The 14,064-nt window shown below is 66.3% G+C and overlaps 2 protein-coding genes across 3 annotated transcripts in view; both read left to right on the top strand.

Moving 5' to 3' along the window:
• The window catches only part of Med26 (mediator complex subunit 26), a 33,323-nt gene extending 29,093 nt beyond the window's left edge, over window positions 1-4,230 (top strand). For both annotated transcript variants that reach the window (XM_042670710.1, XM_042670711.1), the window contains exons 2-3: window positions 1,644-1,718; window positions 1,999-4,230. In XM_042670710.1, the coding sequence (XP_042526644.1) occupies window positions 1,644-1,718; window positions 1,999-3,639 (1,716 nt within the window). In that variant the 3' untranslated portion in view covers window positions 3,640-4,230. The remainder of the gene's footprint in view (window positions 1-1,643; window positions 1,719-1,998) is intronic.
• Window positions 4,231-5,843: 1,613 nt separating this feature from the next.
• Window positions 5,844-13,166, top strand: Slc35e1 (solute carrier family 35 member E1). Its single transcript, XM_042670622.1, has 6 exons — window positions 5,844-6,270; window positions 6,457-6,527; window positions 8,683-8,820; window positions 9,372-9,497; window positions 11,060-11,305; window positions 11,797-13,166. The coding sequence occupies exons 1-6, from the start codon at window positions 5,844-5,846 to the stop codon at window positions 11,989-11,991; spliced, it is 1,203 nt and encodes a 400-aa protein (XP_042526556.1). The 3' UTR covers window positions 11,992-13,166.
• The last annotated feature ends 898 nt before the right edge of the window (window positions 13,167-14,064 follow it).

The following is a 14,064-nucleotide window of genomic DNA, read 5'->3' as shown; positions in this document are numbered from 1 at the left end:
CAGAGCCCGTGCCAGGTGGTGGGAAGTGGGCTGGTCTCCTCACCCGGGAAGAGGGCTGGGGAAGGAAAGTGGGCGCAGGGGTCCAGCCAGTGGCCCCCGGGGTCAGGGGGTGCGCCCCTGCCATCAGGGAGAGTCAGGTTGGGGCACTTCAGACGCAGAAAGGAGGGACCCCAAACTCCCAAATAGGGTGTCTCAGTTCCTTCTTTCGGGCTGTGGCTGGAAATACCCTCAGGGCAGGCGTGGGAGCGGGCGCAGCGCAGCCCCGCCCGCGTGGCCCGCCGTGCCCTGCAGTGCCCGCGCTCCCGCGCCCTCTGCGTGACCCCTCCCGGAGAGGCCGGGCTGCAGCCGGCTCCACTCCTGAGCTCCAGCGCGGCCCCGGCCTGGGCTGGAGATCCGTGCAGAGCAGAGGGTGGTGCCCAGCCTTCTCCTTCTCCAGGCGAGGCGGCCCCTCCAGGCCCCCATGCAGACAGTGCTGCGGGACGCGCCTTGCAGAGCTGCGGGGAGCCCGCTCCAGGTGCCTGCCTGCTGCCCCCCCCGCGCCTTCCGCACCTGGGGGAGACCTGAGCCTCGCTTCCGCTGCCGTCTCCCTCCCTAGCACGTCGCCTCCCCTCGGGCGCCCAGCGTCCAGGCGCTGCCTGCCTGAGCCCCGCAGCCAGCCCTGCGACCCTGCCTTGCCGTGTCTCTGTGCCTTCTTGCTCGGGGAGGGTGCAGGCCCCTTGTGTGTAGCTCGGGGTCTTGCTTGGGTCCCCGCAGCCAGGGTGGGCCTGCAGTGCTCAGCTCTGGTCCTCATGGCCCCGGAGCTCTGGGGCTGGGGGAGGGGCGGGGGGTTAGGCGGCTCCTTCTCCAGGGCACACTGGGGACAGGAGCGGCGGGAGCCACGGAGCACATGCAGCGCTCTGGCTGGCCTTTCAGTTCAGCACTGATTTCTGGGGTGCCCAGGTGTTGTGCCTCCTGTCTGGGAGCAACGCTGTTGGCCCCGGGACAAGGTCACTCTGTACTGCTGGGCAGGGGCGGGCAGGGCCAGGCTGCTCAAGCGAGCGTGCGGAGCCCCGGGCTCTAAATCGACCAGGGTGAGGTCACTGGTGGGATGGAGGCCGTATGGCTCGCCCCGAGGCCACCAGGGCTCCCTGTCCCTTCAGGACTGGCCTCCATGCTGGCGGGTCTTGATCATGGAGCCCACAGGGCCACGCAGTCAGCGGCGAGCTCAGGCCGTCCTCACCCCGGCCCGGCGCCCAGTGTGGGTGCGCCTGCGCAGATGCTGCCGGCTCAGCCTGCTCCGAGGTGCCCTGTGGAGCCGCTGGCCCGGGCACCTGGCTGCCTGTCTTGCAGCTTGTGACTTTTTTGCCCCCTGGGTGTCTGTGACTGTCTCCAGATGAGTTCTGGAAAGATGTGGTTGAGACCAGGAGGGCTGGTTGACCGCACCGCATCGTTCTTTCCCGTGACGCACAGTTGGTGTGTCTTTCCCTTCCTGCATTCGCGCTCCCGCGAGGCGGCCATCAGCTGCCCTGCCAGTCCGTCAGCTGGCCCTGAGGGGTGGGCCCAGGGAGCAGAAGGCCCTGGGGGGGGGGGCGGCGTGGGCACGCCCTGGGGTCCCCAGCCTTGTGGGTTGAGGGTGGCAGCTGACTGTGGCTCTTGCTTTACAGATCCGGAACATGGTGGCGGTGTTGGAAGTCATCTCCAGCCTGGAGAGATACCCCATTACCAAAGAGGCACTAGAGGTGGGTCACCTACCTGCATCCCCTGCTTCCCAGGGGGCCAAGGGCTGGGGTCCACGTGGGACGTGGGGAGGCCTCATGCCTTGGCTCTGGTCCTCTGTCGCCTTTCTAACGGGTTTTTTCTCATGCACAGAGCGGCCCTGGCAGCGGCCCTGTTGTGCCAAGCTTGTGGTGCGAAAGGCTTTAGATGGGGGGTGAGTGTGGGTCATGTATCTGGGCAGTCACCCCGCATGGCGTGGCGTGGCGTGGCACAGCGGTAAGGGGCCACCTGCTCTGGTTGCAGGAGACGCGGCTGGGGAAGCTCATCAACGACGTCCGCAAGAAGACCCAGAACGAGGAGCTCGCCAAGCGCGCCAAGCGGCTACTACGGAGCTGGCAGAAGCTCATCGAGCCCGCGCACGCACACCAGAATGAGGCGGCGCTGCGGGGGCTGCCGGGGCTGCCCGGCTCAGCCAACGGCGGCGCGCACAACTGCCGGCCCGAGGCAGGCACGGCCAGTGCGCCCAAGAGCATCCTGGACCTGAAGACGCGGAATGACATCCAGAGGCTGCCCGGGCAGCGGCTGGACAGGCTGGGCGGCCGCAAGCGCCGCGGGGACCAGCGCAACCTGGGCCACCCTGGGCCGCTGCCCAAGGTGGCCAAAGCCAGCCACGAGTCCCAGGTCCCCAACTCATCCCCCCTCCCCACCAATGGCCTCAGCGGGAGCCCCGAGAGCCTGCCCAGCCCCCGGGACAGTAGTGGTCGCCTGGAGCCCAGCGAGAATGACAAGCACGGCGGCAAGATCCCCATCAACGCGGTGCGGCCGCACCCCACCTCCCCTGGCCCGGGCCAGCCCCTCGGGCCCTGCCCACAAACGAAGGCTTCGGTGCTGCAGCAGCTGGACAGGGTGGAGGAGACCCCGGGGCCTCCGCACCCTCGGGGGCCCCCTCGCTGCTCCTTCAGCCCCCGGAACTCACGGCACGAGGGCTCCTTTGCCCGGCAGCGGAGCCCGTGCGCCCCCAAGGGTTCAGTGCCCAGCCCTTCTTCGCGGCCTCAGCCCCTCGACACCCCGCAGGTGCCGTCACCCCTGCCGCCGGCCCAGCCGTCCACGCCCCCCGTGCGGCGGCTGGAGCTGCTGCCCAGCGCCGAGAGCCCGGGGCGCTGGCCGGAGCAGCCCGAGGGCCACCCGCGGCTGGCGGGGCCGGGCTGCAAGGCTGGGCCGCTCCCCGCCGAGCCCCTCCTCGCCCGGGCTGGCCTCTCCCCGGACTCCTCCAAGGCGGACAGCGACGCTGCCTCCTCGGGGGGCTCGGACAGCAAGAAGAAAAAGAGGTACCGGCCTCGGGACTACACGGTGAACCTGGACGGGCAGGAGGCCGAGGCAGGTGTGAAGCCTGTGCGGTTAAAAGAGCGGAAGCTCACCTTTGACCCCATGACGAGACAGATCAAACCTCTGACCCAGAAAGAGCCGGTGCGGGTAGACAGCCCCGTGCAGGCTGAGCCACCTGCCAGGACAGAGCCGGACAAGTCGGAGGCCAAGGCCAGCCTGCAGAGCCCCTTCGAGCAGACGAACTGGAAGGAGCTGTCTCGCAGCGAGATCGTGCAGTCGTACCTGAGCCGCCAGAGCAGCCTGCTGTCCTCGTCGGGCGCGCAGACCCCCGGCGCGCACCACTTCATGGCCGAGTACCTGCGGCAGGAGGAGAGCAGCCGGCGTGGGGCCCGGCAGCCGCACGTGCTGCTGCCGCTCGAGCCGCCCAGCCACCTCCCGGGCCTCACCCGGGAGATCGCGCGGGACGATCTGGACAGGCTCCAGGCCGGCCGGTGGCCGGGGGTGAACGGGTGTCAGGACACACAGGGTAACTGGTATGACTGGACGCAGTGCATATCGCTCGACCCGCATGGCGATGACGGGCGCTTGAACGTTCTGCCTTATGTCTGCTTGGACTGACCTGGCGCTGCAGCTGCCCCAAAGTGCATTCCCGCCTGGCAGGAACCGGGGCGGCAGCGCGCTCGGCAGCCTGGGGCGGTGGGCCCAGGGGGAGGCACTGTCTCTTCCCTCCAAGTCTCCTTCTCTTGTGAAATGCTGCTACCAGGTTACTAACGAAACTGCAAAGGAAGGACGACATTGCAGAAGGAAGGGCGGACAGCGGAAGGGAGTTCAGAACTCTATAGCAAACCAGCTCTAAAAGCGTCAGACCCCACCCCGCCCCCCTGCAAGGTGCAGGCCCCTTCCACGCCCAAGCGCTGGGCCCTCCCTGGCAGGTGGGCAGGCAGGCGGGTGCAGACAGGCCCCGGGAGAGGTTACCTTTACACAGCGACAGACGACAGACGCACGCATCTCATCTCTGCATTTTCTGTTCTCACCAGGCCGACAGTGGGCCGCACCTCAGCCTCTTTTTCTCACCCTCACCCAGTCACTGTTGAGCCAGTGTTTTCTTTCTGTCATTTGCTAGAAGCTTCTTAGCCATGGGCATTGGGTGGGCAGGCCAGTCGGCCACCAGCCTCACCCCTGACTCCACGGGCAGACCCACCCGTTTGTATCTGGTTTCACTTCAAACCCGGTTCCTAAATGCTGCAGAAGTTTCAGTTTTCAAGTTTGTTTTCATCCCCTCCTCCATCTGACCACCAGCCAGATAACTTTCCTCTTTCTGCCCTCTTCTCTTCCTGCACTTCTAGAAAATTTCAGCTTTCTAGAACCCCTTCTCCCTCCACCCCCCACCACAAAGTAAGCGCGGGTGCTACTGTGTGTGAGCTGTTCTCCTGGGTGAGGGAGACGTGTCTGTGCGCTGGAAACACTCAGAACCATTCCTTTAGATTCGTTTGCCTTATGGTTATCTGTCATAAATGCGATTTGCAAAAACAAGGAGCCTTAGTGAATGTACAGTACTAGACTTCTGTGTTCTCTGGACGCAGAAGGAAGCAACTTTGCTATTTGGTCCAGTAAGTGGACACCTTGTGATATAAATGTGGAAATAAAAAAAAAAACATTTGCACAAACCAGCCTGGGTGTGAGTCATTTCCCCTCTGGACCCACGCAGCTGAGCCGCAGCCCTTTTCTGGACTTGGATTGTCCTCGCAGATCTGGGCCCCACAGCCGCTGGCCTGGAGGCAGCGCACAGCGGCTAAGCCGCCCGATGGCCTTGCTGTTTGTGGGGCCTCTGCCTGCCCAAGTCAGAGCTGTCCCCCAGGTCCCGGGGCCTCCCTCCCCAGCCCTCGCCCCGAAAGTAAGTCCTGGAGAGGCGCGGGTCTGGCAGCGCAAGCTGTGCCCAGCCCAGCTGAGCTGCCTTGCTACCTAGTGGTGAACTTTCTCTCCCGTGATTTGGTGTAGTATCGGTGCAGCCCTTCCTGTCTCCCTGAGCCCTGAGCTGAGGCTCAGCAGGCTTTTCATTCCCAAGACAGTCGTCTTGCGCTCCATACACGCCTCAGGGCCGAAGTAAGGGAGAGTGACCTTGTGCTCAAAAGTGGCAGCTTTAAAGCCGGGAGCAAACCAACCCCCTCCCCCGCAGCGACCCCCGTCCGGCCAGCCCCCGTCCCCACTGCCCCGGGCGGCTCGGAGGCCCGGGGCGCTGGGGCCGATCACCCGCCTGCCCGCGAGCACCCAGGGCCAAGCTGGAAGCGTGTGGGGAACACGGGGTGCTGTGCCTCGTGGGAACGTGTCTGCGGCCCGACACGGGGGCCCGCGGGCCGGCGGGGTGGAGTGGCGAGACCTGCGGCTCCCCGGCCTCGGGGCTGCGCGCTGGTCCCGGCGCGGCCCGGCCCGGCCTCCGCTCCCGCGCGCCCTGGGCATCCGGGTGCCGTCGCCCATCTGGGGCGGGTGCGGGTGGGCAGCGACCCCGGCTGACATCCACGCGCCCCGGGCCACGGCGCGAGGAAGACCCCGGGCCCCCCGGGCCGACGCGCACGTCCGCCCGGCCCGGGGCCTCCCGCTCGGCTTCCGGGAACGCCCCCCCGCGCTGCCGGAAGCGCGCCGCGGGTGGGCGGGGCCCGCGTTCGGGACGTGGTGGCTGGCGCGCCGGGGGGCGCGCGGCGCTGACGCGCAGCCGCGGCAGCCAATGAGGAGCGGCGCTGGCCGGCGGGCCCGCCTCCGCCCGGCCCCGCCCCCGCCGGCGTCGGGCAGTCGGGCGGGCGGGAAGGGGCGGCCGCTCGGGCAGGATGGCGGCGGCGGCGGCGGCGGCGGCGGGCGCGGGCCCCGGCGCGGGCGCGGGCGGCCCGGGCGCGGCGGGCGGCGGGGCGCGCGAGGGCGCGCGGGTGGCCGCGCTGTGCCTGCTGTGGTACGCGCTGAGCGCGGGCGGCAACGTGGTGAACAAGGTGATCCTGAGCGCCTTCCCGTTCCCGGTGACCGTGTCGCTGTGCCACATCCTGGCGCTGTGCGCCGGGCTCCCCCCGCTGCTGCGCGCCTGGCGCGTGCCGCCCGCGCCGCCCGTCTCCGGCCCCGCCGGCCCGCACCCGGCCGCCGGCCCGCTGCTGCCGCCGCGCTTCTACCCGCGCTACGTGCTGCCGCTCGCCTTCGGCAAGTACTTCGCGTCGGTGTCGGCGCACGTCAGCATCTGGAAGGTGCCGGTGTCCTACGCTCACACCGGTGGGTGCGGGGCCCGGGCCGCGCCGGGCCACTCCGCCCGGTTAGGAGCGCGCGGGGCAGAGGCCGCCCAGGCCGCGGGCGGGGGAAGGGACCGGAGGCGCCGAGAACGGACCAGCGCGCGCTCCCGGACGAGCCCCGGGACCGCCCCGCCCGGCCTCCCGGTGAGCGCCGTCCCTCTCTTTGCAGTCAAGGCCACCATGCCCATCTGGGTGGTCCTCCTGTCCCGGATCATCATGAAGGAGAAGCAGAGCACCAAGGTGAGGACGCCCCGCGCGGGGGCCGCGGGCCCGGGCTGCTGACGTGGGCGGCCCGGCTTCCTGTGGAGGAAGGGAAGTCGGCGGGGAGGCTCCCGGGGTCCCCCCGCGGCGGGCGGGCCGTGCCGGGGGCCTCGGGGCCCGGCGCTGGCCCCTGTGTGCGGCCTCGCCCTGGGGCTGGCCGGCCCGGGACCTGGGCCATGGACGGAGCTTGGACAGACAGAACCGCGGGAGGCGGACGTGGAGATCTGACGTGAGATGCTGGACCCAGAGGTCGGGCGATGGCCCGGGCGGCGTCTTGAACATGAAAGCCGCGCGCTGATAACCTGGGCACGGAAAGGCGCCCGGCAGGAAGGAGGGGATGCCCCTGGCGCCAGCCAGGGCTGTGTGAGCGTGCCCAGCCCGGCGCTTCCTGCCTCCGGGCTCTCGGGACTCCTGGGGTCCTCGCTGGAGTCCTCTGTGGGGGACCCGGACAGCCTTCGCTGTGTGCGGCTTGGGCCGAGCCCAGCGGCTGCCCCGCACGAGCTGTTGGGAACCGGGCCCCGTCCGGCTGGATGCTGGCGGACCTGTGCACCCTCCCCCTACCCCGAGGCTGACGTCAGGTGTGACTGGCCCCTGGGGGTCAGAGGCACGGGTGACACACAGGTGCAGGTGCGTCGCCCAAGAGCCCGTGGTGTTGATCGGGTTTCCGGGCTCCATGGGACATTGTACTGGGCTTGGGCAGGGAGCCCACGTGGCGGCCGGCGAGAGGTTGGCTGTGGCTTGGTCCTCTCAGATAGCAGGCCAGGGAAGGGCGATTACTTCACTTGGTCCCACCCAGTGGGCAGATAAGGCCGATCACTGATAGCCCGCCAGGACCTGGGACTCCAAGGGGACAGGCACCGCACCGAAGGCCGCGGGGGGGGGGGGGGGGGGGGCGCTGGGACTCCGTCCCCCAGACTGCAGCCCGCACGCTGCCCTCCCAGGCGAGGCCCCTGAAATCTCTGCTGTGGCTCTTTCAGGGTTCTCCTTGCTTTTGCAGTACTGGAATTTGAACTCGGCCTTGTGCTTGCTGCACGGGCCTTAGCTGCGCAAGCTCCGCGTGAGCTCTCTCAGCTTTTGTGGGTTTTTTCTAAGTGTCTTGTGGTTTTGTCCACACCAGCCTGGACCATGCCCCTCCTACCTAGAGCTTGTCACAGAAGAGGTGGGCACATCGGTTGAGCTGGAGTTTCACTAACTGCCCTGCTGATCTCCATCCCCAGTAGCTTATGTGAAAGGTGTGAATCCCTGTGCCTCGGCCTGTCTCTGCTTTTTTGTTTCGAATGGTACTGAGACCTGTACTTGGAGACTTGCACTTGCCAGGGGGACCCTCTCCTGCTGAGTCATGCCTCCAGCTCGTCTTCGTTTTTCTTTTTTGGTATCATGGGGTTTGAACTCTGGGCCTGGGCGCTGTCCATTGGCTTTTCAGCTCAAGGTGAGTACTCTATACTTGAGCCACAGCGCCACTTCTGGTTTTCTGGTAGTTCATTGGAGAGAAGAGTGTCATGGGCTTTCCTGCCCAGGCTGGCTTTGAACTGTGATCCTCAGATCTCAGCCTCCTGAGTGGCGGGGATGACAGGCGGGAGCCTTGGGCGCCTGGCTTCGTCTTGGTCTTTGTTTTTCTGACACGGGTTCACTGTGGAGCCCCTGCTCGCTGGCAACTCTGATCCCCTTTCTCAGTTTCCCGAGGGCCAGGATTACAGGTGCATGCTGCTACACCCAGCCCTGACCTTGTTTGAAAATTTTTTTTATAGCTCGGGGTAAGCTAAAAGCCAGGACAGCTCCCCATGGTCTGTGGAACCTGGTGGCCCCTCAGGCACTGAGGATTCTCCCACTAGTGCCTGTGTCGTCCCCACGGCCAACAGCTGTTAGGCCTGCAGCGTGCGGGCCCGGCCTGCGTGATGGCGAGCAGATGGCCCAGTGGGCGGAGCCGGACGACCAGGCTGGGCCGGGACACCAGGCAGCACAGGACACGGGAGGACAGAGCCGTGGGTGACCCGAGGAGGGGTTGTCCCAACCAGGGGAGCCAGACTTGGCCGGGAGAGGCGAGGGGAGGCCGCGGGGAGGGCCCAGCCTGGGCCGGCTGCCCCGGACGCCAGGTGAGGCCCAGGAGAGCGAGCACAGGCCTTGGTCCCCGCAGGTGTACCTGTCCCTCATCCCCATTATCAGCGGCGTCCTGCTGGCCACGGTCACCGAGCTGTCCTTCGACACGTGGGGGCTGGTCAGCGCGCTGGCCGCCACGCTGTGCTTCTCTCTGCAGAACATCTTCTCCAAGAAGGTAACGGCCCCGCAGGGGATAGTGCACCCCCCCCCCACCCCCGTGCTCAGCTCCCCAAGAGGGCTCTCTGTTCCAAAGTGAACAAGGAGCCACACCGCTCCTCCCAGCGACTCAGGAGGCTGAGGTCTGAGGACTGTGGGTGAAAGCCAGCAGGACAGGAAAGTCTGAGATTTCAGGGAACTAGCAAAAAGCCAGAAGCGGTGCTGTGGCTCAAGTGGTAGTAGAGCACCAGCCTTGAGCAAAGACACTCAGGAACAGCGCCCAGGCCTTGGGTTCAAGCCCTAGGACTGGCTTGTGTGTGCGCGCACACACACACACCCCTTTGCGGTGAACATGGGGAGAGCAGAGACAAGGCAAAGAAGCACTTCGGGGTCCTCCGTGCGGCATTGTGCCAGGGGAGGTGGCCGTGTCCTGGGGCCACAACGTTATGGACGCCACTTCCTGCGTGGCAGTGGGCGGCCATGGCCCGCAGCGTGTCAGGCGCCTGCCGCAGCCGCCCTGCGCGCAGCTCATCCAGTTCTTGGTCATTCTTAGCAGCTCTCTCCCTGCAGGTCTTGAGAGATTCGCGGATCCACCACCTCCGGCTCCTGAACATCCTGGGCTGCCATGCTGTGTTCTTCATGATCCCCACGTGGGTTCTCGTGGACCTCTCGGCCTTCCTGGTCAGCAGTGACCTGGTGAGTGTCCAGCTCCGGGGCAGCGCCTCCCCGCAGGGCTGGGTCGGTCGCTGTGGCTCTGCGATCCTTCTTCTGGCATCTGTTATATTGGCCTGTTTCCCGAGGCTGTGTCAAAGCGTGCATGTGTTCGCGCGCGGCGGGCTGGGGTTGCCGGGCACCGGCGGCTCACGCCTGTCATCCTAGCTACTCCGGAGGCTGAGATCTGAGGATCACAGTTCAAAGCCAGCCTGGGCAAGAAAGTCCATGAGACTCTTATCTCCAGTAAACCACCAGAAACCAGACGTGGAGCTGTGGCTCAAGAGCGCTAGCCTTGAGCTAAAGAGCTGGAGGACAGCGCCCAGGCCCAGAGTTCGAGCCCCACGACCCACCAAAAAAAAAAAAAAGGAAAAGGGTTTGTCCGGCCCAAACAGCACAGCGCAGCTCTGGCAGCGCCGCTGCCTCCCCCATCCAAGGTGGCCAGGCAGGAAGCCGGTGCGGCCTCGCTGGGACAGCACGGAGGGCTGTGCCTCAGTTCCAGCCCGTGCTCCATGGGTCTGTGGTGCCCTTGGATCGGCCGTGCAGGGAGCCAGCGGAGTTCAACAGGCAGCCCAAAGACCTGACTTCCTCCTGCCAGGCCCGCCCCCTGCCAGGCCCCGCCCCTGCCAGGCCCCACCCCCTGCAAGAGAAGAAGGCCATCCCAGGAAGCTCCGCCTCTTAAAGGTCCCATAGTGAGTAAGCATCACCAAGCCTGTCGTCTCGCCTGCTGGCCCTGGAGCACAGGGACCCTTGTGGCCTCCACAGCCAGGGCCGGGCACCGCGCTGCCTGGCTTCCCCTGTGAGCTGGGTCCTGCTTCCCAGTGGCGGGAAGCTTCAAGCACAGAGCCTGCTGGCATAGGTGCCTTTGGCCGCCTGACCATCTCGCTCAGCTCTCGTTCTGACACTTTTCCCCCCTTTTGAGGGATCTTGCCCTGTGGCCCAGGCTGGTCTTGAATGCCTGGGTTCGTGTGATCCTGCCTCAGCCTCCCCAAGTAGCCGGGACTAGAGGCATGTGCCACCATGCCCCGCTGAAGAGCCGTTGTAGGCGGCATCTGCGCTAAGAGCAAGGGAGGTGGCCCGTTGCCCTTCTCCCTGCTGGTGCTGTGTCCGTGGCTCCTGCTGGGGTTGGGCCGTCAAGGCCCGACAGGGAGGCTCTGAGAGCCAGGCCTCCCGAACTCTTCCTCCTCCTCCTGGCTCTGCTTCCTGTCTCTCAAGGCGTGGCCTCTGCCACATGGTCCCCGGAGGGGCCCGTGGCAGGCTCACCTGGCCCAAGTGGGGCCCTGGGTTCAAGCCCCAGCTCCGCCAAAAAAACACGGCACTAGCCAGGCCCGAGGACTCACAGCCAGGAGAGACCCCTGCGTTCTTGTGACTGGGTTCGTGACAAGCTCAAGGCCACATTTCCAGAACCTTCCATCCCCAGAATGCAGCCCTTCGTCTGCTGGCACCTGAGCTCCAGGGCCTGGCGTCCGCTGGAGGCGGGGCCGCTGGGCCGCGCAGGCCCCCACCTCCCACCCCACCCACGGCCATCTCTGCCCCCGTCCCCGCAGACCTACGTGTCCCAGTGGCCGTGGACGCTGCTGCTGCTTGCCGTGAGCGGCTTCTGCAACCTGGCGCAGAACGTGATTGCCTTCAGCATCCTCAGCCTCGTCAGCCCGCTCAGCTACTCCGTGGCCAACGCCACCAAGCGCATCCTGGTCATCACCGTGTCCCTCGTCATGCTGCGCAACCCAGTCACCAGCACCAACGTGCTGGGCATGATGACGGCCATCCTGGGGGTCTTCCTGTACAACAAGGTGAGGCCCGGGGCCTGGCGGGGGCGGCCACAGGGCCTTGGCACATGCACCTGTGGCGAGGCTCAGCTGGGTCCCCCCTCCTTCCCGTGGCCATGTGTAGTCTGTGGCAGGCTGGCCACAGACTGGCCAGCCTTGTCTATCCTGGTTGGTGCCAAAGCCCACCCAAGTGGCGGCAGTAGGTGGCGGTGGTGTGGGGAGTGAACCCGGGACCGGTGTCTGCCAGGCGGCCCTCCACCACGTGAGCCACGCCTCCCTCTTTCTGCTTTGATAACTGTTTGGCTTGTGTGTTTGCCCGGGCCTGGCCTCCAACCAGTCCAAGTGCTGGCATTGCAAGCGTGTGCCGCCATGCTTGGTTCATTTAAGACAGAGATCTCACCAACTTTTTGCCCGGACTGGCCTTGAGCCACCGTTTCCCAGCAACCGGGATTCCAGGCATGCGCCGCCATGCCCAGCTCCCGATCGGCTTTGACGCGTGAACTCTATCCTTTCAGACCAAGTACGATGCCAACCAGCAGGCCCGGAAGCCGCTCCTCCCGGTGTCGGGGGCAGACCTGGGGCTGCTGGAGCGGCCGCACAATGGCGCCCTGTTCCCTGCACATGGCCGCAGCAGCGCCCTGACCGACCACTTCCAGTACGGCCGCCAGAGCCACGCGAACTCCTACACGCTCAGCCGCTACGACGTGTAGAGCCCAGAGTGGGGCCAGTGCCGGGACACACGTGACTGGCCGCCGCAGGGCCCTGGGCGGGCAGCAAGCCCCCCCCAGCCCCCCCAGGCGCAGGGGAGCCGGGTCAGACCTGCGCGGCCCGAGCCCCACGCGCCCCACGCACCTGCCACATCCTTGGGTGACTTTGTGCGCGGTATTCAGGACCCAGCCTGGTGAAGCAGGGTCACCGTGGCTGCAGAGCCGGCGAGAGGTGGTGTTTTGGGGTTGCAGGTGTGGAGGAGAGGCAGCTGGACACACAGGCTGGCACAGGTTTCCCGTGGGCCCAGGACGTGGCCCATGTGGCTCTCACGGCGGTGCCAGGTGAGACGGTTTGCAGCTGGCCGGGACCCCAAGGCCGGGGCTCCCCCTGCCCCCCGCCCCCAGCTCCGCCGAGGCCCCGGTCCCTGTGTCAGGTGTGGCCACAGGTGCTGCTGTCGGCGTGGACGCCGTGGCCACCTCTGGGGACCCGAGGCCGGCCCATGGGCTGCTCCTGGCGTGACCGGGGTGGTGCATTTTCGGGGGGCATTTTGTAGTTGCGTGGCATTAGGCCGTGGCCCGCTGGGGGCCGGGGGCCGGCGTGTGGATGGGAAACGCTTGTACATGCTGAGCAGCAGTGGGGCGCCTGTTGCCATGGTGACAAGCAGGGTGTGGGCCGCGGGCGGGTGTGTGGGGTGAGGATCATGGCCTGGTTAATGGGGAGACGATCCCCGTCGGTCTCGGGGGCCCTGGCTGACCTGGTGAGCTGGGGCGGGGCCCACGGCCTCTCCTGGGAGCAGTCCACGCCCTCCCCTGCCGCAGCTGCAGCGCGTTCGCGTTTGCGCGGGGAAGCAGTCTGCTATCTTAGGAGGTTTGCTGCTCGCTGGCTTTCTTGGCTGCCGGGGGTCGCCCCGTGGCCGTGGCACCGTGGGCGTGGCCCGTGGCACCGTGGGCGTGGCCCGTGGCCGGCAGCGCCGCTGCTGGTCCTAGTCCAGCCGGAAGGCATGGCGTGGGGCTGCAGACATCCACGGGTGGGCATGAGCTGCAGGAGGCGCTGCGGTGTGGGTGGAGATCGCGCGTTCCTGTGTCTTCCTCCCCATGCAGAGTCTGCTGGCGTGGGAGATGATCGCTTTGGTTTTCTTATGGTTTATAAATTAATAAATGGGATATTTAATTCTGTACACACTCAGGGCACGCGTGTGCACGGCCACAAGCCGACAGACGAAACCGGTGCCCTCACCGCGCTCCCCTCCCCCACGCCTTCCGCGGGGAAACTGAGGCTCATAGGTGTTGTGAGCGTAGGGTCAGTGAGGCACAGTGCCTTTCCCGGGGAGGCAGGTGGGGTGCGCAGGACTCAGCAGAGGGCACCCCATTGTTCAAGGGCCTGGCAGTGGTCTGTCTGGGCGCTGTGCAGGGTGTGCGGGAGCGGCGGCCCGGCGCCTCACTGCCGGTTCAGGACGCGATCCGTGGTGGTGGAGGAAAGGAGCTGCAGCCCAGCATCACGCAGCAGTGTCGCTTTGCTTTTGGTCGTGCCAGGATTTGAATTCACTTCATGCTTGCCAGGCAGGCCCTCAACCACTCAAGCCATACCCCCAGTCCTTTCTGCTTTGGTTGTTTTTGAGATAAAACCTTGTGTCTGTGTCCAGGCTGGCCTGGGCCCCAGTCCTCTTCCATTCACCCCAGCTGGGAAGCGTCGTGTACCACCATACTGTCTTACTAAAGTGGGAGAAAGCTTTTGAGAAAACCCGAAGGTAGCACAAACAGCAGGCATCCGCGAGTCACGCCGCGGCCGTGGACTCCATCCATGAACGACACGTCCTGTGACGGCACATGCAGGGTTTGCCCGTCAAGGTCACTGTGAGGCGTCAAGGTCACTGTGAGGGCGCAGATGGATTCCCTCCCCCGACACCCTGCCTGCCTGCCTGCCTGCCGTCCACGCCACCACCTCGCTGCTGTCAGAACGGGGCTGGGCCTGAGCTGAGAGCCACCAAGAAGCTGGAGAGGCCGCCACGCCAAGCCACAGCGCCAAACCCAGATTCAAAGGCTCTAGCAGTGCCGGGCGCAGTGGCGCACACCTGC

This window comes from Dipodomys spectabilis, unplaced genomic scaffold (assembly GCF_019054845.1).
Source record: "Dipodomys spectabilis isolate Male_0828 unplaced genomic scaffold, ASM1905484v1 ptg000573l, whole genome shotgun sequence".
In the NCBI taxonomy this organism is placed as follows: Eukaryota; Metazoa; Chordata; class Mammalia; order Rodentia; family Heteromyidae; genus Dipodomys; species Dipodomys spectabilis.
The sequence above is the reverse complement of the archived record's forward strand: the minus strand, read 5'-3'. Positions and strand labels throughout refer to the sequence as shown.